The sequence below is a fragment of the Nelumbo lutea genome, chromosome 6, assembly GCF_056320005.1.
Source record: "Nelumbo lutea isolate HS-2025 chromosome 6, American lotus-T2T, whole genome shotgun sequence".
NCBI lineage: Eukaryota > Viridiplantae > Streptophyta > Magnoliopsida > Proteales > Nelumbonaceae > Nelumbo > Nelumbo lutea.
Window position 1 is genome coordinate 66,007,555 of NC_142689.1, and position 27,233 is coordinate 66,034,787.

The 27,233-nt window shown below is 38.4% G+C and overlaps 1 protein-coding gene across 6 annotated transcripts; it reads right to left on the reverse strand.

Annotated features, from left to right (window-relative positions):
* Positions 1-53: 53 nt before the first annotated feature.
* On the reverse strand, positions 54-27,110 carry UBC23 (ubiquitin-conjugating enzyme 23). Of its 6 annotated transcripts, none has more exons than XM_088952120.1 (8): positions 26,981-27,110; positions 23,934-26,038; positions 23,521-23,661; positions 22,511-23,038; positions 21,966-22,035; positions 21,716-21,855; positions 21,248-21,559; positions 54-667 (listed from the first exon to the last, which is right to left on the reverse strand). In XM_088952120.1, the coding sequence occupies exons 2-8, from the start codon at positions 26,013-26,015 to the stop codon at positions 416-418; spliced, it is 3,525 nt and encodes a 1,174-aa protein (XP_088808246.1). In that variant the 5' UTR covers positions 26,016-26,038; positions 26,981-27,110; the 3' UTR covers positions 54-415. The 6 variants fall into 6 exon arrangements, with proteins under 6 accessions (XP_088808246.1, XP_088808245.1, XP_088808250.1 ...); XM_088952119.1 differs by having other exon boundaries at positions 26,940-27,096; XM_088952124.1 differs by having other exon boundaries at positions 23,934-26,015; positions 26,981-27,073.
* Positions 27,111-27,233: the final 123 nt, after the last annotated feature.

The following is a 27,233-nucleotide window of genomic DNA, read 5'->3' on the forward strand; positions in this document are numbered from 1 at the left end:
GATACTCTTTTCGGTGAAAATTGGCTCACCCATCTGAAAGAAAGAGAAGGAAATGTCAATGAAGAGCCATCATGTCATTAATTAGTTTCTGTTGTTCAGACAAATCAATTTGAACATGTTGATTACAACATGAGCCTTCATACTTTCCCCCTGAACTCCCCGCCATTTGAGCAAACAACAAAGAGAATTTGACACAAAGGAGAACCCCTGCAACATCGTTCATAAGAACTCCAGCTGCTAAAAAAAATTAAGAGAACTCGTAGTTCAAAAAAAAAAAACTTTCCAATATAACAGGACATTTTAAATGATGGATCAATAAATGGAACATTTCTACATCACAGAAAACTTTACAGTGTTTTTTTGAATTCCATAACAATTCTAAACAGGAAGGTTAGCACATCTGAGGAGATCTCTGCTATGACCGTTCCAAATGCTTGAATTCATGACAGTCGGCCCCTACCTTTTTAAAGGCCAAGATTAATTCAGGAACTAGCTTGGCCAATACCAGTTTGAAACCAACAGAAGTTGAATTCTGGTCGCTCTTCTCACTTATGGAAGCATCCTTTGTAAGAGAGCCAATTAAGTAGCCTTTCATATATGCATCACATGCTTTAAGAATGTAATAACCACGCCTCCTGAAATGGTCCTTGACAAGCACCTCAAAGTCCTAAAATCCACAATGAACAGAATTTAAGATTCAAACATAAATAATTGTTAAAATTTTTGAAGATTCAATCTAAGAACCAGCAGCATGTATTTGATGAAAATGTTTGCTGAATTCTCTATATTATTCTGTTGCGTTTAGGGGGTGTTCTTTTTTTGGATTTTGGGAGGGGGGAAAGTTGGTCAATGGGATTTTGGTTCCCATTGACCAAGAATCCCATGTTCATTTTTCAGATTTGTGGGGATTAGGGAAAGTTTATTTTCCTGGGTATCACCCATCTCCTAGGTGGGTAAATAACTTTTCCACCTAGGGGGAAAATTGCTAACATTTAAATGGGACAAAAATGCCCCTTTTAACAATGGATTTTTATGGCTAAAATGGTCATTACCTTATTTACCTAGGAAATAAAAGAACATGGGTAAATGCACTTACCCGGGTAAGTGTTTCCTAGGAAACTTACCGAAAAGCAAACGGGGCCTTACAGTAATTAGAATATACATGAAAATAACGAAGTTAGGCATATTTTTTCCATTCATTCAGGTCTTGTTCAGATGGATCCTGAGAAAACATAATTCTATTCAAAATTGCCTAACCAGATTGGGTGTGAAAAGGGTTTCCTCTAAATTATCCTGTTGCATTTACAGTGATTACAATATACATGAAAACAACAAAGTTAGGCAAATTTTTCATTCATTCAGGTCTTAGTTCAGATAGATCCTGAAAAAACTTAATTCTATTCAAAAGAGCTCTTTGACTAGAAGATTTTTCTGATAGGAATTGAGGCTTTATAGTTATGGTTTTTGTACATCTAATTGCATATCCTCCCCCATATATCTTGTTCTTTTTCTTTTGATCAATAACCATATACCTTCTTTATTCTCAATCAATATTTACTTTTTCTCAAAAAAAAAAAAAATGTACATGAAAACCAACAATAGAAGATGTAGTTTTCCCATAACTTATGTTTTATATAAAAATGAATAGGTTAGAGAAAGTGAGTGTACATGCATGCACCACGGATCTAGTAGATCAGTTGAAATTGATCCAGATATCACAAAGTGCAGTGCAGATACTCATAGTTGTCAAGGCGTCGCCTAGGCGACTAGGCACCCTTGTATCTTATTAATGTATGTCTTAATACATTTTATTATATGCTATATATATATAGCAATATATATATATATTGAAATTTAATGTTTTACTATTGAAATTTAAAAGATCAAAGGGTTTTGAGAAGAGAAAAAGAAAGAAAGAAAGAAAGAAAGAAAGAAAGAAAGAAATGAAAGAAATGAAAGAGGAAAGAATAGAATAATAAAGTTCTTTTTTTCTATTCTCTCTCTAATTAAATAAATCAGAAACTCCATCCTCGTTTTTTTTTTCTATTTTACTTACCATTTTGAATATTTATCATATAAAATTAATAACCTTCTTTAGCTGCTAATTAATATGAATTTACTCTATTAAATAATGAAATTAATATATGTAAAAGATTTTTATCTTTTAGATGTGATGATTTGCCACATTTTTAGAGGAAATTTAATGTTCTTAATAAAGAGAATTGCTATTTTTTCAATTAACGTACATGCTGAATGGTATATAAAACTAGGAAACTAGCTAAAAGTCAGTTTTTTATATAATAAAATTTTTATCGCCTAGGAGACTAGGCGCCCTAGTGTCACCCAGAATCGCCTAGACGCCTTGAAAACAATGGTACTTCTACAAGGCTTAACACTGATCTAAAAAAATGGTCTTTTTACCAGGATGGATGGACATTGTTGTAGGAGACTACCAAGTGCTGATGACTTGTATCTCCTCTTTTTTTTATAAGAAATGAAATTAACTAATATAAATCAATAATTGGATACAATACAAGCATTCCTTGGAGAGAGGTGTGAGATGCAACCTCTCACATTATAAAAGATAACATGTATCTCTTCGAAATCAGATAATTCCTTGGACACTAAGAATTCTGGCTAGAGAAGCAAAAGAACAGCCAGCCAGCCTGAACTATTTGTTCAGATGAACTCCTAGAACAACCAGATGCTTTAATTAGGGCTAGAAAGATGTGGTCTTGTTTGAGGGGCACCAGGCCCTGCTGCCCTGGAACGTATCTGTAAAAAGGTTACATGTTTATTTATGTTTATATGGTCAGCCTAGAGCTTTTCTACCCATTTCCTCATCTCATAACTGCTAAGATAAAGTAACCATTTACTAGTTAGCCATATACAATCACAGAATCAATAAGCAGTAGCTAGGCATTTACTAACCACCCCTACTACTGTGGCACAAGATCTTATTAACCAGACCATCCAATGCATGGACTGATGTCTTGGCATGACTGTTGGAAAGGGGAATAAGCATAATTGAATATTACTATTGATGATCAAGAACCATGGTACTAGATAGTCTAGGTAATACCATAGATCCACAAAAGGGAAATAATGAGTTCGGATATGCTACTCACATGTACCCACAAGACACTACAGTCCTGGGAACATCTCTCCAATGAATGACAATTGAGATGTTCCCAATGTGCAGCTGTAGTGTATTGTCGGTAGGCTAGTGGTTAGTGTTGTGGGAAGCAGATCTGGACTCATATACAAGGGAGACCTTAATAGCTGGATAAACAAAGTTGAAGGGAGGAGCAAAAGTAAAAACCATGTCAAAAATTTTTTTTCGTATTCAACCATCTCAAAAATTCCCATGTAGTCAATAGATCGCCATGATGTTAATATTTATAGAAAATGCTACTCTGACCCTCAGAGGTATTTCAATCATCTGACCAAAGATTCACCTTATCCAATGTAATGCTCCCATTTCTTTCATTTACTATTAGAGCCTAAAGCTTAGTCACTACTTCAAGAACTTAAAACATTGAGGTGGTTGAGTAACTGATGTAACGTAGAAGTTATCCTACAGATTTATGTGTAGCATATTGTTGTAATTCTGTTAGTATGTAGCCACTAGGGTTTTTTTGTCTTTCTTATTCTTATTCTTTTCTTATTCAGTGTGCCTTTTCTTATTCTTCTTCTGTTCTTCTTGGATCACATGGTAATAGAGCAAATAGTTTTTAAAGCACCAAGGCGAGGCGAGGCTAGGCGACAGGGGGGCGCCTTGTCGCCTAGTCGCCTAGGCGTTTAAGTAAAACCATATATCCTATGGTAGTCCTTAGGTTCCATAACCATCTTTCCTTAATATTTTTTTTTTTTGATAAATCCATCTTTCCTTAATAATTATGCATAATTTTCATAAGAGAAGTAAAAATTTCATGTTTTAAGTTTAGAAAATCAGCATTTTATGAGAAGAAAATGAACAAAAGAAAGAAAATTCATAAAATATAGGGGCTGAACCCCTACTTTTGTTATAGGAAAAGAAGAAAAGAAAAGGTGGAAGAAGAAGATCTGTAAGAAGAAAATGTGTTGATTAGACAAAATTTTAAGTTCTTCCCTTGCTTATTGGTTCAGGTTCTGAAATCTTTGAGGATTCAATCAAGGATCAAAACTTCGATACGATACGCCCCATATCGGGTGTATTGTATTGTATCTTTGGCACCCCAATATACATGTTTACAGGTGTTTTCAGGAACCCATTTTTTTAAATAATATATATATATATATATATATATATATATATATTTATTTATTTATTTATTTATTTAAATATGAAATTGAAAACCAAAGAAATAAAGAAATAGGGGGAGTATCGTTATAAGTACCGATACACCTCTGTCGATACACAGAGGTGTATCGATACTTTGAACTATGGGTTCAATAAAGCAGTTAGCAATGTTTGTGTTGATTAAACCCTAACAAATAAGAAAATAATAAAAAAAAAATTAGTACATGAACACATGAAATGATTATTCTAGTTTAATAAAGCATATTTTATAATTATAATGTCAAAAAATTAAAAATATAAAAGTATTTTATAACATAGTGCACAAAACTACTTGGCGACTGGGCGAGGCGAGCCTTGTCGCCTAGGCGTCGCCTTGACAACTATTATAGAGCAGGGATCTGGACCCTAAAACAAGGGAGATCGGTGTGTGCTTCAAATGGACAAGGAGATCAGCTAATGGTTTAGCTGACACGTTGGCTAAACAAGGGACTGTGAGAGAGAGAATGTTCTGAGCAGTTTTGTAAGAAAGATTACTGGGGGCTCAACACCTATTTAGGGGTTGACAGCTGTACCATTTCCAAACAAAAAAAATCTGGGCTCTAAAACATTCAGTTCATGATTTCTCAGTTAGAACTTGCCTTTCTTGACTGGGAAAGGAGAAAACTTCAATCAGAACGATCTAGATAGAAGAGGTACCTGTGGCATTTGTGGTGATAGCCGAATGCAATAAACATCCCTTTTGAGGTGTGTACCTTCTGTAAGAGGATAGACTAGTATACTAAAGTATCACCACAGACTAGCCACAATAACAAGACTAGGTTTTAATTATAAAAAAATAATAATAATAATAACAAGACTACAGGTTTCACGGTCATCTGACTAGTAATACTCACCTAAGGAAGACCATGGATTCTCTGTACAGAGGCCAACCTTGGATGTCGTTCACATTTAAACCTGAACTGTAGATGCCTTTCGTTGGGCACGAGACAAAGCAAATAAAGTAAAACTACAGCCTAGGGAACAGATAACTGCAAAGCTGATCGTACAACAGATGTTGTCTCCCCCAAGATGACACGTAGTAGGAGCTTGCGGGTGTGGGAATTAGGGCAGATATGTTCCCTACACCGCAGCCCGACACATGTCCTCGTCATAGCAACCTAGGGACTTGAGCTGCCCTCAACCACCTAAAGAATATTCTAGATTTCTTGATCTTTAGAAAGCTCTTAACTGCCTAGGGAATGTTCTAGAATTCTTGCCCATGCACAAAGTGAGCCTTTCATCTATAAATAGCAGGGTTCATGATGTGAAAAGGGCCTTCCATTCTATCGTTTTACAAGTCATTCCCTAGGCCCTCCACTATTCCATCATTCGTTCTATTCAGACTTGAGTCATTCCCTAAGCATTCTAATCCTGGCATCATTTCGTCCTTCATAAACTTTCATTTTCATCTCCATAAATCAGTCTTGTCTCTGACGCCATTATTCTCTCTAGCATCCTATTCACTATCTCCAGAACTTAGACCATCTCTATAGTGCCTCACCTACACCTTCCTTTTTGTAATGTGGGTCGTGGGATCCTTTTTCTACTCTAGGTATGTACAGCTTCATTCAAGCTGAAAATGTGCAGTGAGCTGTGAATGTCACAGTTTAGAGTTTTGGGGGGACTGTATTTTTTTTTATGAAGTATAAGGGCAAGGTGTCTGTTCAGCTAGGGTTTCCAATCCTCTATTGTTGATTTATTGTTGAGTCTACTGTTTGACTATGCTGTCATAGCCTTTATTGGTCAGTTTGATCTGTTACGGCTTTGTAGCTGTTGTGTAACGTGTGTGGAACCCTGTTTTCTTGAGAGACCAGCAGTGTGAGTGATTGTCTAATGGCTACTGAAGGCCCAGCATCATCTAGTATCATTTCCTCTCAAGGAAACCTCAATGGAGGGATTGACAGCATGAGCTTTTTTTTATTGGAAATGGTAACTTTCATTAAGGATATCAAATAAACATCTTACACCATCTGCCACAGAGTTGGCTGATCTCCTTACCCATTTGAATATTACTCCAGCTTCCCTTGCCAAGCAGATTATTTCCCTTATTTGCTGTCTAAAATTCCATAGACCCAACTTCTTTTTTTACAGCCACCCTATGAGCTTTTCTATGACTAGAACTCCCTTGGATTGGCTGAACTGCTTGGAGTGGTCCAAGGGTATTAAACCATATGTTATGGCTAGGGGAAAGGCTGGTTACATGATTGGGAAGATCAAAGAACCTAAATCTGGTTCGACTGAACATGATAGGTTCAGGAGAACAGCATGGTGATGTCTTGGCTTCTGGGTTCTATGTTACCCCGTGTGTAGAACCTCGTGTGGACTGATACTACTTGTGAGATTTAAGAACAAGCTAAGTCTACCTCCTTAAAACAAAGACACTATGCTAAGATCTATCAACTTCGGGTAGAATATTCTACCTACAAACAAGGGGATCACTGCCTATCTACATATTATTCAGCCCTTAAGTCTTACCTCTATTTGGAAGGAATTGGATCATAATCAGACCATTGAGTGGAAAAATGATGAGGATGCCAAAGCTTACAAAAAGCTTGTATCTCAGCGGGTTTTTGCCTTCTTGATGGGGACACGAACCACTCCATGTGCAGATTTTGGGACCTAGTGTGCTTCTCTCAGTTTAGGAAGTATATGCTTTGGTTCAATCTAAGAAAAGCAGAAGAAATCAAATGAATACTTCTAAGGGGGAGCAGCCAAAGGTTCAGACCAAGGTTTTAAATTTCACAATGTATCGGTCGATACGTATCGTTTCGGAAGAGTTCTGATACACGGAATATATACAAGTAGATAGTTTCGTAATTTTTCATTCGTATCAGATCGATACGGGTCCATATCAGCCACGTATTGGACCGTTTTGGGTATGTATCGACTGATACAATCCCGAAATGGACTGATACGCATTATGCATCAGCCGAATTTAATTACCTCTCTTTTTTTAATTCAAATTTAAATTTTGTTCATCTCTTCTCTCTCATTAATATCAATTTTAATTAAGCCTTTAAATTTGAGACATCATTATTTTTTTTTTTGATAAATAATTTGAGACGTCATTAAATGCTAATATTATTTAATTAAATGCTCATTTGAGTTACCTTTAATTAAGGCATTTAATACATCATTAAATGTTATTTAAGTCAAATAACTTGTTAAAAATCATAAACCGAAGGTAACAAGTTTCGAACCCTAGTCATTTGCTTACAACAACAATTAATTAACCACTATGCCAACCTTAATTGCTTATCATAACGACATGTTTTTTATACTTGAAGTAATCTTTCTTGCCTTGGTAGATGTTTCCCAACAAATGCTAAAATTTGATTTATTAAAATTTATATAATAATAAGATGAATACAAATTATATTTATTTATTAAAAATTAAGGTATATATTAACTTGTATACGTAATAAACATTATCTAAATCTATATATAATAAATGCTAACTAATAAATGGCTTCAAAAAAATATTTTAACTAATAAATATTAGTATATATACACACACATACATTTTAGTTCAGTAGAAGATCAAGACTGTAATCAGTCTTGAATCCTAAAAGGTTTTAGGTTTGTAAAACAGAAAAGAATATGAGAGAAAAGGGAGAGAATAGAAGAGAAGCAAGAGAACACAAGTTGCTGAAAGGAGGGACAGATTCTTAACAGATCTGTTGCCGCCACTCTCTTAATATTTATAGGTTTATGTTTAGTACATGATGAAAGGACACATCTGCCCTTGGTACTTACATAATAAAGAAAGTAAATAAAACTGAAATAAATAACAGTTAAATTAGCAAACTGACTCAAACTGACACTACTATAACTGAAACAAATACTGTTGTCCTACGAACACAGTGGGGACCACTGCAGTGGGGCCCACATCGGTGTTCTCTACACTCCCCCTCAAGTTGGGAGTAGATATCTATCATGCCCAACTTGGATAGGTCTGTCTCTAACTTCTTCCTCGGTACAGCCTTGGTGAGGATATCCGCGAGCTGCATATTGGATGTGATGTACGGAAGACACACTTCTTGTGATATAACTCTTTCTCGCACAAAATGTCGATCAACTTCGATATGTTTAGTTCTGTCATGCTGCACTGGGTTGTGGGCTATATTAATAGCTGCCTGATTATCACAATACAACATTAAGGGCCTTTCATAGTCAATACCCAACTCTTCAAGTAGTGACCTCAGCCATAAGATTTCAGCCACTCCATTAGCCATTGACCTGTATTCCTCTTCAGCACTGGAGCGGGAAACAACACTCTGCTTCTTACTCCTCCAAGAGACAAGGTTACCTCCCACAAGGGCACAATATCCAGAGGTAGACCTTCTGTCATCAACACTTCCAGCCCAATCGACATCTGTATAGACTTCCACCCTCATGATTATTGTTCTTAAGTAATATACCTCTACCCGGGCATCTCTTCAAGTATGCTAATATTCGTTCTGCTGCAAGAAGATGAGAAGTTCTAGGGGAGTGCATGTACTGGCTGACAACACTAACTGCATAGCTGATATCCAGCCGAGTGAGACAGAGATATAGAAGCTTTCCAACCAACCGTTGGAACATAACTTTGTCCTCAAGAGGGTCCCCACCCTCTGCACTAATCTTGTGATTTTGTTCGATGGGTGTATCGACCGGCTTAACACCCAGCTTTCCAATTTCCGCCAACAGATCTAGAACATATTTTCTCTGAGAGATAAAAATCCCCTGCTTGGATCTAGCAACCTCAATACCCAAAAAATACCGTAGTGCACCAAGATCTTTTACCTCAAACTCTTGATGAAGGAACTGCTTGAGAGACTCAATCTCATGACTGTCATTTCCTGTCACCACAATATCATCTACATATACTGCTAGTAGTGTCAGAGAGGACTCCATCCTTTTGATGAATAGTGTATGATCTGACTGGGCCTGTACATAACCAAACCTTCCAAGGGCTAATCTAAACCTATCAAACCAGGCTCTAGGTGACTGCTTAAAACTATACAATGCCCTGTTCAGTCAGCAAACCTTCTTACCTGCCTCTGTATCATAGAATCCAGGAGGCAACTGCATGTAAACCTCTTCTTGTAAGTCTCCATTCAGAAAGGCATTTTTAACATCCATTTGAAACAGGGGCCAAGAATGATTTGCTGCAAGGGATAACAAAACTCGAATGGTGGTCATCTTGGCTACTGAGGCAAAGGTCTCCAAGTAGTCTATACCATAAGTCTAAGTGAATCCCTTTGCAACCAGTCGGGCTTTGTATCTTTCAATAGAGCCATCAGCATTATGCTTCACAGTGAATACCCATCTGCATCCCACCGGTTTCTTTCCTTTTGGTGGGTCAACCAGTGTCCAGGTATTATTCTTCAACAGGGCATCCATTTCGACTTGCATTGCATCTTTCCATTCTGGAACCGATAAGGCTTCTTGCACTGTTCTTGGAATAGGGACATCGGCAATGGAAGTGAGATAGGACCGGTAAGATGGTGATAGACGATCATAGGATAGGAAGTGTGAGATGCTGTGAGCTGTAGAAGTGGTGCAATGTCGTTTCCCTTTGCGAATGGCAATAGGGAGATCAAGGTCATCCACAGGAGGGGAAGTGGCAACAGCGAGAGGTATCTCAGTAGGCTCTGGATCTGGAGCCGCAGAAAGAACTGGCCGGGACTGCCGAAGACTAGGATCAACCTGCCTGCATCGCCTGTGATAGACTCTCAACTCCGGCTCCCTCTGACCACCCTCACCACTACAACCTTCATTACCCAGTGGAATAGGTAAAGGAACAGCCCCACTTCCACTCTCACTGCTCAAAACAGCCCCACTTTTACTGCTCTCCCCATGAGGAGAAACCCTAGGATAGTAGGGTGTCTCCTCAAAGAAGGTGACATCCATAGAGACAAACCGTTTCCCTGAAACCGGATCATAGCAGCAATAACCCTTTTGAGTTTGTGCATAACCAAGGAAAATGCATTTGGAGGCCTTAGGGTCAAACTTGGAATGATGAGGCCCGAGAAGCTGGACAAAACAGGTACAACCAAAGGTTTTAAGGGGAGCAATGAACAACTCCTTGTCTGGGTAAAGAAGGGAAAAGGGGGTTCTCATATCAAGGACCCGAGAAGGAACTCGATTAATGAGATAAATTGTCGTGAGGATAGCATCACCCCAGAAGCGAATAAGTACATTGGAGGTAAACATAATGCTTCTAGCCACCTCCAAGATATGCCTATTCTTCCTTTCGGCAACGCCGTTCTGCTGTAGTGTATAAGGGCAAGTGCTCTGGTGAATAACTCCATGGCTACGAAGGTAGGAGGTCAATGGTTGAGCAAAGTATTCCTTTGCATTATCAGATCTGAGGACTTTGATTTTAGTTCCAAACTGAGTGAGAATCATCTGATGGAAGTTTTGGGTCAGAGTGGAAACCTCATCCCGAGAACGCATATGATATACCCAAGAAAACCGGGTACGGTCATCAACAAACAATAGAAAATATCTGTACCCACCCATAGAAGAGATATGATATGGCCCCCAAACATCAATATGCACAATATCAAAAGGGAAATTACTCCTTTTATTACTTAAAGAATAAGAGGTTCTACAATGTTTGGCAAGCTCACAACTCTCACACCTCAACTCTAATAGCTCAACAGACTCAAATAAAACAGGAAAAAGACTCTTCAAAGACTTAAAAGACAAATGACCTAATCGGTCACGCCAAAGCATAACCGAACTCACAAACTGGGAAACAAAAGACTTCTTATCCACTGACTCTTCCCATCGGGTACTCTCCCCAAGCAGATAGATCCCGTTCGTCTCACGGCCAGTTCCAATCACCTTCATCGTCTCCAAATCCTGAAAAACACATCAGTCAAGGAAAAAGGTTACTGAACAGTTCATGTGTTTGGTAATACTACTAACTGAAAGGAGGTTGGCATCAAGCTTAGAAACATGCAAAACAGAAGATAAAGAGATAGTGTCCGATAACTTGACGTCCCCCTTGCCCGAAATGGGAACAAGAGAGCCATCAGCAATGGATACTCTATCTCGGCTAGAGGGCAAGTGATAAGAAGTAAACAAAGATGGCAAGCTAGTCATATGGTCAGATAAACCTGAATCTATTACCCAGCAGTGATCAATATTACCTGGAGCTGAAGCATGGTAAGCTGAGGCTCGAGTACCTAAATGTGCAAATGCAGATGTAGCAGGAGCTGATGAGGACTGGGATGGCTGAGCTGAACTTCCAACTTCCTTTTCCAACTGTATGAGGGCATCCCGAACAGCAGCTAAAGTCTCCAGGGATGTACCTGATGAGGATGTTGAATCAGTGTTCACTGCCATATGAGCATTACCCTTCTTATTTCTCAGTTTTGTTGGGACCAAGTGAGGATGTAGCTTCCAACAAGTATCTTTTGTGTGCTTGGGTTTCTTGCAATGTTCACAAACCAGATCCCGTTTATCTTCCTTCTTCCGGTCCCTTTCTAAGTCACCCCCTAGCTTGGGTTTAATAGCTATCAAGGCTGGGAAAGAAGGCTGAGGCAGCATCATAACTTTCCTCCTGGTCTCTTCACTATGCACCAAAGAGTATGCTTGAGAAAGGGTCACACTATCTCTTGTCAATATCTGTTGTCGCACAATGTCATATTATGAATTCAAACCAGCCAGAAACTCAAATACCCTATTTGTCTCAACTTGTTTTCTGTGAATCTGTGCATCTTTGGGACTCTCCCACTCAAGGGTCTCCAGATGGTCAATCTTATGCCACAAGGATTTCAAGGTAGAGAAGTAGACAGAAACTGGCTTCTCTCCTTGTTTAAGGTTGTTCACCTCACACTTCAGTTCATAGGCTCTGGCAACATTGAGGGATTGGGAATAGGTTTCTTTCACAACATCCCATATTTCTTTGGCTGTCTTTGCCCACAAGTAATTTCGACTTATATGTGGCTGCATGGAATTACACAGCCATGCCATAACTAAATAGTTCTCTTGAACCCACTTAGTGTATATTGGGTCCTCCTTGGAAGGTTCTTTCACATCTCCCAAGAGGTAACCCAGTTTTCCCCTTCCTCCAATAACCATCATGGCTGATTGTGCCCACTCCAAATAATTTGACCCATCAAATCTCATAGTTGTAATCTGAAACCCGGTTTCAGATACATTACCATAACTGTGGTTTCCAAAACTATCATCTCCCTGACCCTTGAACTCCATCTTTGATCAAGATTCAGTGGCTACAAACTGTTAGAGCAATTATACCAGAAAATAGAGTCAATGAAGTAAGTCTGAAAGCTGATCCGAAACTGATCTGATCCAATCAGAAATACCAACACAAAACCGATCTGAAACTGGTCTGAAACTGGTCTGATCCGATCAGGAATACCAACAAAAACTGATCTGAAATCAATCATCTATCAATCTGAGATGCTGTTCCCTGAAACCACTATTGTGGGGCCCACTACTATGAGAGCAAAAATAGGGTTTCAACTATTGGTTTGAAGAAAATTAGTGATCTAAAATCACTAAAGTGCTCAGCTGCACTCTCCAAGCAGTCCGCACCAATAGGACTTGTCGTAGGGCACTGTGAAACCCTAAAAAACTAATCCCCTTTGAAGAGGAGGGTTCGGACCAACAATCAAACCCTAGACACAAACTTAATCACAGTTCGGCAAGCCAAACCCTAGAGCAAACTTGAACATAGTTCGGCCCCTCTTTCTAGATAGGTCCAACCTATCTCGGTTGATTGCAATCTCTAAAAATCAGTAAAGAAACAAACTTACTTACTGATTACCTGCCTTCGGTGTACTGTCTTCTAGGGTTACCTGAACCCTAACCTTCGTTGCCTCTTCCTGATTACCAACTCTCTACAGGCTGCGACAAGTCTTCAACTGCTGCGAACCTCTCCTGGTAATCTCCAAGATTCAGCCGCCGAAAAACTTCTTCAAGGCTTCCAGCCCTAGCTAGTTCTCATGTGATCGGATGGACTAGATAAACATGAGAAGCCCTAGATAGGCTTTGATACCAAGTAGAAGATCAAGACTGTAATCAGTCTTGAATCCTAAAAGGTTTTAGGTTTGTAAAACAGAAAAGAATATGAGAGAAAAGGGAGAGAATAGAAGAGAAGCAAGAGAACACAAGTTGCTGAAAGGAGGGACAGATTCTTAACAAATCTGTCGCCGCCACTCTCTTAATATTTATATGTTTATGTTTAGTACATGATGAAAGGACACATCTGCCATTGGTACTTACATAATAAAGAAAGTAAATAAAACTGAAATAAATAACAGTTGAATTAGCAAACTGACTCAAACTGACACTACTATAACTGAAACAAATATTGCTGTCCTACGAACACAGTGGGGACCACTACAATGGGGCCCACATCAGTGTTCTCTACAAGTTCTATTATTTTTCAACGGTTACTAATTATATCCCGATGCCTTATATAAATCATTAAAGAATGGTTTTATGTTTAAACAAATTAGTTATAATCACATAAAATTCATTTTTATTGTTGTTCATATTTTTTAAGGAATTTTTTTTTTGATTTTTCTAGCGTATCCATGCATATCTTGATTTGTCATCTGTATCTATGCGTTTCCAAAGCATATCTCGATACATCTCTTAAAATTACCTTTCTGGTACACCTTACATTTCCGATACTTTGAACCTTGGTTCAAACACACTCGAGAGACTTGTTGGAGCTAATCGGGAAGCCCAAGTGGGCTACCAAGAACTAGGACACCTCGAAGAAGCCTACTCTTAAGAAGTTTAATTCTACAAATATGGCTACTCAAGAATCTTAGTCAAAAGCCTAACCATTGGCATTTGGCAAGAACACTCCTTTGGTTCCAACCCTAAGGAAGATATTATTAACTCCTTTTGCCATTACCTAGAGCTGTATGGTAGGACCCATCAGGAAATGGACAATTCAGCCCCTACCCCTTCTACCTCCTTTTTGTCTACATCAGGTAAAAGTGTTTATGCATTTCATGTGTCCACCTCTATTCCCGATTCCCCCTCGGACCATTGGCTCAGGGACTTCCAAGTTCCAACCATATGACTAATAAGTCCAATTTGTTTCAATTTTACACTCTTCTCTTTGGTAGGGATAAAGTGAGACTAGCAGATGGATCCTTCTCCACCATTGTTGGTCAAGGATTTGTATCCCTTCCTCATGAACTTGTTTTTCCTAATGCAGTTCATGTTCCCAACTTCCCATTAATTTGTTATCAATTAGTATTACCCAATCCTTAAATTGTTGTGTAACCTTCTTTCCTTGTACTTGTGTTTTCCAAGATTTGGCCTCAGGGAGGAAAATTGGTAAAGGAAGCATGGTCGACGGCCTCTACATTTTGGAGAATAAAGCTAGTCTTGCAGCACCAATCTCCATTGGTCTTTTGCGTCAGTCTATTAGTTAATCCACTAAGAGTCAAGTCTGTCTATGGTATAATCGTCTGGGTCATTTGTCGTTTGAATCCTTGAAAGTTATGTTTACTAAGTTATTTAAGTTTGGGTCAGGTTCAAATTTAAATTGTCAAACCTGTCAATTAAGCAAGCATTGTAGAACAAGCTTTCCTTCAAATAATAAAAGATCTATTTTGCCTTTCCACATTGTGTACTTTGATGTTTGGGGCCTTGTGACCATACCTACTAAAGGTGGATAAAAGTACTTTATTTTTTTTTTTTTGGAAAAGGTAAGGTATTTTATTAAATCAAGAACCAGTACAAAGGAGCCTAGGCCATTAGAGGCTGCCTAGAGACCACCACAAATTACAGATACATCCAATTCTGAGATTTAAACAACAGACTCAAATTCTGATTTTTAAACACCTCCGTTGCCGACACCCAGGACAGAAGTTTACCCACAGCTTTCTGCACCATTTCCTCTGGAGATTTAGCTTTGTCCTGAAAAATTCTGTTGTTTCTTTTAATCCAGATAGTCCAAAGCACAGCAGTCAGGATAGTCTTCCAAACCAAGGTACCTTTCTTTCTGAAACCCTCAATCTGCCAACACAACAATAGATCCTTCACAGAATTTGGCATTACCCAGCAGATTTCCAAAGCTTGAAGAAAATGCCTCCAAATATATTTCGAGACAGGGAAATGTAAGGCCAGACGTTCAATAGTTTCTACTGCCCCACCACACAAGCCACATGACATGTCCGAAATCTGTATGCCACGTTTCACTAGATTAACTTTGGATAGACATTTATTTAAAGCCATTGTCCAGAGCAAAAACTTCACTTTAGAAGGACTGATTGAGTTCCAAATCTGCCTAACCAGAAAGTCTCCCTGACCTCAACTTATCAACTTACTGAACATAGACTTTACAGAGAACCTACCATCAGCTTCCCATTTCCATCTCCAAGCACCCTCCATGTTTGGGTCAATCCTCTGGTTATGGAGCAGGACCAACAGAAAGAGTTACCATCCACATTGAAATTCTCAGCCACCGAAGAATCTTGATTTGCAGAAATTTGATACAAGAGAGGAAATGCATCTTTCAGACACACTTCAGAACACCAAGAGTCTTTCCAAAATTTAATTCTTTCCCCATTTCCCAAGTTGTAACTGATTCCTTCCTCAAATAAATTAGAGTTCTTCATTATACATGTCCAAATGGAGCTTATCCCTCTTCAAATAGGAGAATTGGATCTCTAATCACCCCAATCCACTCCATATTTGTCCACAATCAGCTTTCTCCACCAAGCATTTCTTTCATTTGAAAATCTCCAGAGCCGTTTACATAGAGGGCAGGATTAAACTTCTTCAATTTTCTTATTCCCAACCCTCCAATTTCCTTAGGAAGACACACTTGATCCCAGCTTACAACATGAACCTTCTTCTCCTCCTCCCAACCTCTCCAGAGAAAATTTTTCTGTAGTTGCTCCAATCTGTTAGCCACTTTGGAAGAAATAGGAAAGAGGGAGAGGAAGTAGGTAGATTAGAAAGACTACTCTTAATCAAAATCACTCTCCCCCTGAAAGAAAGGTATTTAGCTTTCCAAGAAGCCAATTTCTTCTCCATTCTTTCAGCCACTGGATTCCAAATCTGAAAGGAAGTATATTTAGCTCCAAGAGGGAGCCCCAAGTACTTGACCAGAAGATGGGCAGTCTGACAAGCCATAACTTCTGCACAAACTTCTAGATTTGTAACAAGACCTACAGGGATAATCTGAGATTTACTCAAATTTACCTTATGGCCAAACACCAACTCAAAATTCCAAGCACCACCTCTAGTTGATTAGGATAAAAGTACTTTATTAGCTTCATTGTTTACTATTTTTGATAAGTAGTTAAAATCCTTTTATTAGATTGGAAATATTAGCTTCATTGATTATTATTCAAGATATACATGGATATACCCTATGCATTCAAGGGAAAAAGTACCTAGAATTGTGAGGGATTTTCACTCAATTACATGTTGAGATTCAAACCTTCCAACCAAATAATGCAAAAGAGTATTCCCATTGTCATCTGGCTGAGTTTTTTACTTCTCGCAGATCTCTTCATTGAAGTCTTGTGCTAGAACACTGCAACAAAATGGTGTAGCAGAATCATATGCCCTCTCATTTGCTACAGTACAAGGCCCCACATCAGCTTTTGTTTCCTCAATCTCCCATGTTCTCTTTTCCGTTGTGTGTGTTTAGTTGTTGGTGCTTTATTCATAACTTGTTTTCCAATCGGGGTAAGATAGACCCCAAGGCTATTCCCCGTGTCTTGGTTATCCATCCTCTCAGGAGGGCTATAAATGTTATAATCCTGCTACCCACAAGTATTTTGTGTCCATGGATGTGTCCTTTAACTGCTACCCACAAGTATTTTGTGTCCATGGATGTGTCCTTTAACTGCTACCCACAAGTATTTTGTGTCCATGAATGTGTCCTTTTTTTGAACCTGAACCCTTCGTCCCTACCTCTCCTCAAGGGGAGAATAGTGTAGAGGAGAGGCAAGTCAAGCAGGTCCATCTTCCTTCTATTCCAGATCTGAGGTGTAGTAAGGACCAACAAAGCTCAAAAACTGTGAAGCAACCTGAATCTATGCATCCAGCATCATCAGACTCTCTAGAGGCAAATCCCTCTCAACTAGGTATTCTTGTTCCTCTTGATGCTACTGAGTCTATTGCTATTGATGATTCTGTTGATGATCTTAATATCCAAATTGCTCATAGAAAGGTTGTTAGGTCATGTACCACTAAGCACCCTATTGTCCATTTCTTTGCTTATGAAAATGTTTCACCTTCTTTTTGTGCTTTCCTGACTGCCATTGATAGTGTCTCCATTCCGAAAAGTGTTGTAGAAGTTTTATCTATACCTGAATGGAAAAATTCAATGAAGGAAGAAATGTGTACTCTACACATGAACAATACATGGGAGTTGGTAGATCTTCCTAAAGGCAAAGAGCTAATGGGGTGTAAGTGGGTGTTCAACGTGAAACATAAGGCAGATGGAACGATGGAGAGATACAAGGTCTAGCTCTCCAAGGACTAATAATTTGCATTGGATCAGATTTATATTAATAATAATAAAGGTTTGGCATTTCTTTCACCCCATACCAATCAAATGATAGGAAATGGAGAAACATTCCAACTTCCAATTATGTTCCCAAAAGAAAGTAAACAATAAAAAGTTTGAATTAAAAACTGCTCAGTTTTTATCTTATTTTACCAAATTAATTTTGGACATTCTTTGAGGGTGGACCTTGGCACAATAGTTGGGTGGCGCCATTGCGACCTGGGTGGCCAAGGTTCAAATCTTGAAAACAGCCTCTCTATATGTGCAAGGGTGAGGCTGCGTACACTTGTCCCTCTCCAGACACCGCATTGGTGGGAGCCTCATGCACTGGGCTACCTATGAACTTTCTCTAGGTAAGCTAGTATTCAAGGTTTCTTTCTATACTTTAGAAAACTAAATTGAACTTGTTTAGAGGAAAGAAACTCAAGGCCACGGTTTAGACAAAGGGCTTGTGGTAACTGTTGCTAAGGGTGGCAATTTTCTACCCAACCCATCCAAAGGCAGGTTGAATATGGGTCAACTAATCCATTTGAATCACATAGAAAGGGTTAGGGTAGGTTGGGTTGAGGATATTCATAGGGTTCATTTAGGGTTTGAGCACTACTACAAGTCTCTCCACCACCTATTTGCAGAGAATACAGGAGAAGCTTCCACAACTCTATTTCGCCACCATCAACAACCCTTCTCCCTCTCCCCTCCGACTCTCAACTAGTGTTCTTATGAGCGCCACTCCGTTTTCCTTTTTCCACTCTCTTAGATGTTGTGAAAAACAGGTCAAGGAACTGGTAATGCTTCTACTACCAAACTTCGTAATTCAACCAACCCACCTTTCCAATTTTCCCTTCTTTTTTCTTCTTATTATAAAAAACCTCCGAGAAACAACCTGTTTACCTAGGGTTTCTGCTGCTATAATGCTAGACCAGGAAGAAATCATCAAAACAAATGAAATGAGTTCCCTTAAAGGTAGACTTTCTAAATTTGAGCTAGGTAAGCCACAACCTTAACCTCACCAAAGTATGTTCTTCCCTTCTCTTTCACAATAAACAACTTTAGTTTCATGCAAAAGCAACCAAAGGGAAAAGGTATTTTTCCACACTCAAAGAAACTGATTCTATCTAAAATCTCAGAAAAAGTTGCTTTTTAGCCAAGGCATCTGCTAAAACGAACTGGGTTTTGTATTGGTCCTTCAGATTGTTGACATTGAAAAGATACAACTCTTTTTGATATAAGCCAAAGAATAAGATGGGTTTTTGGTTCTAGCTACTAACACCTTTGTGTTTGATCTAGGAAAGCTGAGAATAAAGATGGCTTTTTGAGCACAACCATCTACTAAAATGTGTTGGATTTGACTTTAAGTGAAGGAAAATGAGGGTCAATCTTCTGCCCACCCACTTCTTGTCTCTCCTCTGCTTTTTTTTTATCAGTTCTCCTCATCTTTCTTCCTCTTCTTCATTCTTATCTCCTTATAATAATAGTTATCAGAAGGAATCAACCCGACTACATGACTGGTTTTTTCTTGATAAATTCTAGATTAGGCTTTTAGAGATGCGCTCTCTATTGTGCAGTTTGTCTCTGAATTTTCAGAACAAGAAAATTTTATGTTGCTTAGATGTGTAGCCATGCTTTTCATGTTAACTGTATAGACACATGGCTTCTCTCAAATTTAACATGCTCTCTCTGCACAGGAACCATTTTCAGCCGTAGTCTTTCAATTGAAAATCCAGTTTTTGATTTTGACGATTCAAGAGAGGAGGATGGGTTTCCAGGTGATGGAGAGGATGGGTTTACTTCTAGCCATAAAACTGTGGAAATGGAGATTGCCACTGGAAATAGGGTTTTCCCTGTGAGAATTGGGAAGTTAAGAAACTTGAATAACAAAGGAAAAAGGGAAGGAGAGACCAATAATAGTAATTTGGATGTGAGGAGATACTAATTTATGGGTTCATTTCAGTATATTGTTGGTGATTCCAACCTTGAATTGGCGTATAGAAATGATGCCAGGCGTGTGAAGACTGTGAAAGTGATTGCCAATTCTTCAATTGGGAAGGAATGCCAGGAAATGATATATTCAATCGGTTGGAGCTGGTTATTTTGTGTGTTGCTTGCTTAGCTCTAATTGACCAATTAGACTTTCTGTTTTGGACTTTTTCTTGTGTTCTACTATTTTTGTTTTTTTTGTCTGAAAATTATGTTTAAAATTCTTTTATCATTATTTGTGTTTTTTTCTGAAATTTCTGAATTTTATTGTTGAAATGCATGTTGGTTTTTAAAGTTTTTTATCAATTTCTGTGTTTTTCATTTTTTCTGCAATATCTACTTTTTGCTGAAATGCATTTTTTATTTCTTATCAACTTCTGTGTTATACTGTTATCTGCAATTTCTTCTATTCTGTTGTTATGAATTGTGGGCACTGGGCATACAGATACAGGTTGGCCCAGCCCAGTTATGCCACGTAGTAGTTGGCACATGGGCCATACAGCAAAATTCCTTTCCTGAAATAAGTCATTTTCGGGTTTATTGGTTGACAGACTCGATTCTGACATTTGACATGTGTGTCTGTGTGTGTGTGAGAGAGAGAGAGAGTTGCCAATTTTGGGTAAACAGGTCAAAGTGGGTGGGTGGGTGGGTTGGGTTGGGTTGTAACCTGTTAATATGCATTTGGCATGGATTGTTATTGGTTGTGGGCGGCCCCCCTACCCTTCCTCTGTTTTGAGAACTATGTGAACAGAGAGTGAGCAGAAGGGAACGAGGTCCTCATATGGAGTCTCATGCAACCTTGAGCAATGTGGGAGACCGGTAATGAATCATATCTAACACCCCTAGGGCTGAGAAAAAAATCAAAAATAAGTCAGATTGTGATTTGATTGGCATTGATTCTTCTTACTGATTTGAAAGGAGGACACTTGGGTGCCATAGTCATTCAAAAGGTGCTGCTTCAATTCAAGTGCAAGCCTCTGATTTGACTATAGGCAAAGTATAAAAGTGGTTGCGGGAATGAGATGCTTGGGTTACACAAAAACACTTCCAAAGTGATCCTCTTGAGTTTCCAGCTATTTCTTTTGATCCCCTACCCTAAGAAGTCACAATCAGCCCGGCTGTTATAATTGAATAGTGGAAGGAAATCTTCTCCTTACCCATGTATGTAGGCTATAAAGCCAAAGCACAAAATATTCTTTATTCCTTTCTTCTCTATTTTTCCATTATCTTTCTTTCTTGGGGTGTCTTACAAGGTTAAGATGAAGTGAATGGTTCCACTATAGGATTTCTCTAAAATGCTATGATCCATCAAATATGAAAGTGTTGACATGGTTAACCTTAACCCTTGCCTTTGAACAACAGATGAAGATCATAGGCTTAATTTAGCACACCAGAGAATGAAAAAGAAAATATGGGAGTTTAGGGATATTTAGCCTCACCTTGGGAGGCTTTCGCAAAAGGTACATCATTGTCTTGCAGTTTAGCAAAAATGTGTTCTCATTGTATGATAATGAATTTTTCTCCCCTTCAGCAGTGCCAACCTGCTTATCATACCCAGCTTCATTGAAGTATGGCTTAGAATTCAGCACCAAACCCTGGAGAGAAACCAGGACTTGAAGGATGCTTGAGCATGATGGATCCCAGACTTCATTTCCTCTGCCAGCCCAGGTATTTAATAGGCTAAGGCAAACCTTGCCATCCTCATATAGGTTTGGGTTTACCCGCCAACCACCAGAATGATAGTATGCTGACTGCAGATCAAAGACATTGTCAAGAATAGTATATAAATCCAAACATTCACAATCAAGATGAATCAGCACCCATCTAGTCCATCCTGATTCATGCTTTTAGATTCTAAAAATGAAAAAATCAGTGAATTTTTAAGTAGCATATTTAGTTTCTCTTACCGGTGGGAGTTGAGGATACTCTGGTGGAAGGTGAAAATCAAAGACGAAGAGGCCATCTTGGTAAGGTGTTCCATATGCTCCAACCATCACTGCCCTTAATAGATCCATTCTATCTTCATAAACTCTCGCATATATTCCATCTGAAAATAAAACAAAGAATTATAATTCTTTTCAAACACACTGACCAAGATTGAAAGTGTATCCCACTTGTGAGTTGCGAGCCCTTAAAGAACTGATTTATTATACACACCAGGAAGGTTTTTCTGAAGGATGCTCCAATCTTGCTGAACTTTCTTCAACCATTTCCTTCCATTGCTATTCTGCAAAAAAAATAGTTATCATTGTTAGATAGGCCAATTTATAGGTAGACACATGCACCATGCAAGGCAATTGGTTTTAGAAAAAACAAACTAGAGAAACTTAAAGTGAAAATTAGCAATCACTCCTTTTTCTTCTAACAGGTAACATTAGAAATCAGCTTTGTTCAAAAAAAAGACCAAAGTAGAGAGGTAATAATTATTTAGAGAAGAGACAAAAAGAATACACAAGTGTAATCTGAACCATTTTATCTTTACGTGTCCATAAGTTTGGGTTAGTTACTTTTCTTCATAATATTTTTTTTTGATAAATACTTTTCTTAATAATATTATATATTATAAAACTTGTGGAATTAAATATAACTGTAAAAGTGAACTTGTATACAAGAGCCATATCACTATGATTCGATGATTTAAAAGGAAAAAACAAGTTAATTTGCAAATTATGAAACATATCAAACAGGAATATAGTGTTTACCTGCCCACTTGCACCAATAAAATAATGATCCAAAGGATCTTTAGTAATATCAAAACGTTTAAAGCTGCAAGTATCATCCGAGTCTTCATGCCTCAAGTTAGATAATGTTTCTGCCACATCTGTTTCATCTGTACCCTCAACCACAGCACCATATTCCACTGCATTCTCATGAGTAGTTTGTGGATCATAACCATCAGTCACATTGGATTCCTGTAAACTTGAATCACAACTAACTGTTTTTCTCTTAGAATCATCAACTATTTTCTCTGATTCAGGTTCACTTTCACCTCCATAATCTGGATGTGGTGGATCTATCTGTTTCCTCCCTCGTGAGAAAAGGCCAGTAGCAAATCTGGTAACAAATCCAAGGGCAGCTAGGGGTATAGAGAACGGGCCATTTCGTCCAGAACTATTCTCTTCTGAATGAATTTCTATGCTCTCTTCTTCTTCTTCTTCTTCTTCTTCTTCTTCTTCTTCTTCTTCTTCTTCTTCAGGATTGTTATCAATGCCTTTTAGTTGTCCTGACTCCTGAAAATTGCCAACTTATAACTCAATAATTCACACATAACAGAAAGACAAAATAACTAGTTAACAGTCCAGGAAATCTAAGCTATACAACTGATAATCTGAAACCTAAGGTACATAATTGGTAAATTCTATGGGCAGTCAAGTGGCATAGGAATGTATGGACCTGCATAGAAGGGTGAGGAACCAATGTGGCAATAATTGTCACAAGACCCATATCTGTATGATTCTAACTATCTAACCTATCAATCACTCAATATTCCATAACAAGAAAGGTACAATATTTTCAGTGTTTTATCAGCCAGTAAAATATTTTTTTGACACATCACACATGAGATATCCATAGGGGCCATTAAAGGTCTGGCATCCTATACATAATACAGTCACTGATGTCCAGCTCCAGTACAACATCCTCTTAACAGATGGGAATTTTAGACTTCCTCTTAAGATGTCAAAAATAATCCTAATTGGGAAAAAATACTCACCTCTTCAGCATTCTCAGCAACTTCCATTTCATTTTCATCAACAGTTTCCCAACTAGCAGCATCATCACTAGCTTCGCCACCAGCCCCAACAGATCCATCATCATCATCCCGGTCAACCACATAAACTGCTTGAGGCCCAACCTGAGACCAAAGGATCGCTTAAGGATGAATTGACATTTTATGGTCATCACTGAATATTTTATCAACAAGTTCTCTTCTTCTTTTTCTTTTATTTTGGTCATTTTCTTGATTGCCATTAAGTGCCAATGCTAAAAATATGAGAGCTGAGTGATTGGTTTCATTATGTTAAAACCTAAGTCTATAGCATTAGCATCAAATTCAATATCGAGGCAATGCTCATTAAGAAAAAAGAAAGCAATCAAAATTTTCATGGAACTGCATAATGACTGTACCATTGAAACCATCCCATCAGCCCATGTGACTTCAATATCACCATCTTTAAGACCTGTTATATTACCAACCCAAGAAAGATCTGAGAAGTCTGCATAAGTTTCATCTTTGGACACATCATCTTCTTTAACAGATGCTGAGTGCTTTCTTGGATCATGTTTGGCTTCATTTGGACTAAACTGTTGTTTTGCATCTTCAACAGGATTATTAGAACTGAGCGACTGTGCAGAAATAGGAATAGGAGACAGTCGAACTACCACATCCCCATAGCAATAGTCATAATCTGGATGCCCCTCTAGCTCATACACACTTACCACTTCCTCCTTATCAAACTCTCTTGGATCTTCTGGCCTGGCAACAGGCTTTAACCACCTCACAATGGCCGTCCGCTCCTTGGCATTTACACTCTTCACAACCCCAGCACGCTTCACTTCACAAGCATCATCACTGTCATCAGAAGCCTTCTCTACCACATACTGTTCAGCAACAAATTCATGATCACCAGGAGTATCAATTGGAATTAAAGTAGTTGAATCCAGTCCAAGCTCCTTCTTTCCATCCTGCCAAGCCACATCTACTCTTGTTTTGGTCTTTATGATCAAAAGGGCTCTTTCAAAATTTTCCTCTTTTCTTCGAACCTTCTTGTCTTTCCTAACAACAATTCTGCGGATCTTTTTGCGATGAATAGACCAACTTTCATGCAGAGGCTCCTTAGAAACTGGCATGGAACTGCCACAAGAGCTGCATTCTGGTGAGGCATTACTTCCCACACTCCCACCATTTTCATCCAAATTGGGGAATTTATCAAGGTCCATGGCTTCAGTGCTTTCAAATGAAGTGAAATTACAGCCTAATTTCTCCTTATCAACCACTTCAGAACCACATCCACTTCCCAAATGAGAAGAAACTAATCCATCCTCAAGAGGATCATTGGGTTTCTCTCTTACTAAATCCTTGTTTGCTGGAGCAGATGATGACATGGGAAAAAGACACCAGTCACCCACTTGCCAATTTGCATGTGCAAAACAAGATAACAATTTCAGATTCTTTGGGCTTTGCTCTTCTGCAGGGGCAGTTGCAGATTCAGAACCATATCCAGTGGCAGCTGAAGCAATCCAGTAGATAAACACTGATCCAACAGTGACTTTTGTAACAGTACCTTCCAAACGGCTAGCTTTCCACAGGCCAGAAAGCCATCTAGCATTTCTGAAAACAGAGGAAGAACTTGCTCTAACACGCTGTCCTGGGTAGTAAGGGAAATGCCCGTCTTCAAATATGTTCTTGGAGACTGGCTTCAACTGCAATGGATCAGCCTTCATGACTTTACACATTGATCCATCATCAAACAAAACAGTCACATTATCTAAGATATCATCAATTCTGCCCAACCAAGGTCCAAGAACTACATAATCACCCACAGACAAATCCCGTACACGTTTCAGATCCCTAGAGGTTACATCTTTTATTATGGACCCATCAGTTGCTAATAAATCAACAGAGATGTTGACATCCACCACTACACCCACTTGTCCTGTTGGGTCTGAAGCAGATGCAACAATATCCCCATGTAAAAATCCTCTATCTATAACTCTTACATCATTGACATTGTGTGTTGCCTCAGTCTGATCCATCCATATTACTCTAACTTGATCAGCTGGAAGAGGAGCATTCCTATAACCATCTCTGTTCCCACTAGCATTCCCACTAGTGTTGCTATTAAAATCATTATCACCACCAACATCATTGTTATCTCCATCATCATCATCATCATCATTGTCATCGTCATCTTCATCATCAGTAATGCTGCTGTCAGAATCTGAGTCACCAGCAACTTCAGTCACAATCCCAATCCGATTTTCATCTTTTATGCAACTCACAACATCTTGTCTGTAAATATATGGCACCATATGCAGGTTTGCATCAACCTTTGGTGATTTGATTGCTTCTCCACCATCAGAACCTTCATTTGGCATAGAAACAAATCCATTCATTGTGCAGTCAATTGCATTCAAGGTTTTGTCATCATTCATGGTTGCACTAGAATTAGAAATATCGATGTCATCATTGCAACGTTCATTCCCCATCTGAAAATTCAGAATAAACGATCCTGGGAAAAAATATATATATACAAAGGAATCAATGTTTTAAAGCCCAGAAATTGGAATAGGAATTAGAATACAACAGCACTCCTGAATAAAGTTTTGATAGAATGGAAAGTTTAGCCACTAGCCAGCAGAAAGATAGCTAAGTTCATCAACAGCCAATTTGCCTATTTTGGTGCAATGGAACGTAAAACAACCAAATTTTATGTTTATTTTTTCAACATGGATGATTACCAGATAGTTTGCAATTGATTCAGGAATTTGACACATACTGTTCAATAAAATATAAGTCCATTAAAACCAAAACAAAGAACACTTAAAATAAAACAAGAAGAAGGGATTGGGGGAGGAATCAGCAATGCAAACAATTTTATAAACAACAGTATAGTTTCTTATTTCACATTAAGTTAAAAAAAATTGCCTCAAAATCAATTTAGATTTAAATAGTTCCAAACCAATAAAATACACAAGGATTCCAAGAAGCTCGTGAGGGTCGCCACGCAAATATTGTATAAGCAACTCCTCCAGCTCAAACATTCATACATATTGAAGCAGCTATATTGTCCTAACGTAATATCAAAATACAATTTTAAAAAAGAGATGAATCAAAAAGCTTTATAAGTTCAAATGAATATTGAAAGGAGAATACCACAAAGCGGTTATCAGCATCTTTTTATTTTCCTTTTGAGAGGTGAAGAAACCATTATCGGATTCAAAAACAACAAATCAGAGCAAAAACACACCAAAAGCAGCTCACGTTTACAGAAAAACCGACGTCGGATCGAGAAATTAAACTCGACAAATCAAAAGGACCTAAAATAAGCTCGAATCCTTCCCGAGTGAGCCCGTCATTTTGAAAGCAAGCAAACCAGAGAGAGATGCAGATTTCATATCCAAGAACAATACCTTTTATCAGGCGAAGGAGATCGTGAGACGAGGATTTTTACCTTTGAAATCGAAAATTATGGGAAAAATATAAAAAAGAATGGGAAAATAAAAAGTTCTCTCTGCACGAACGGCTCTCCAAATCGTACTCTTTCGTTGAAAAAAGCATACGAATGATATAAAGCAAGGGAGCTTCGTGCGGTGCAGGGAGAAACTTGTCATTAAAAATGTTTCTTCCCCAAGACTACCTTTTTTTTTCAAAATTCCCAAACCCTACCCCAAATTTCAGAAATTACCATAAGCATTCTCCTTTAC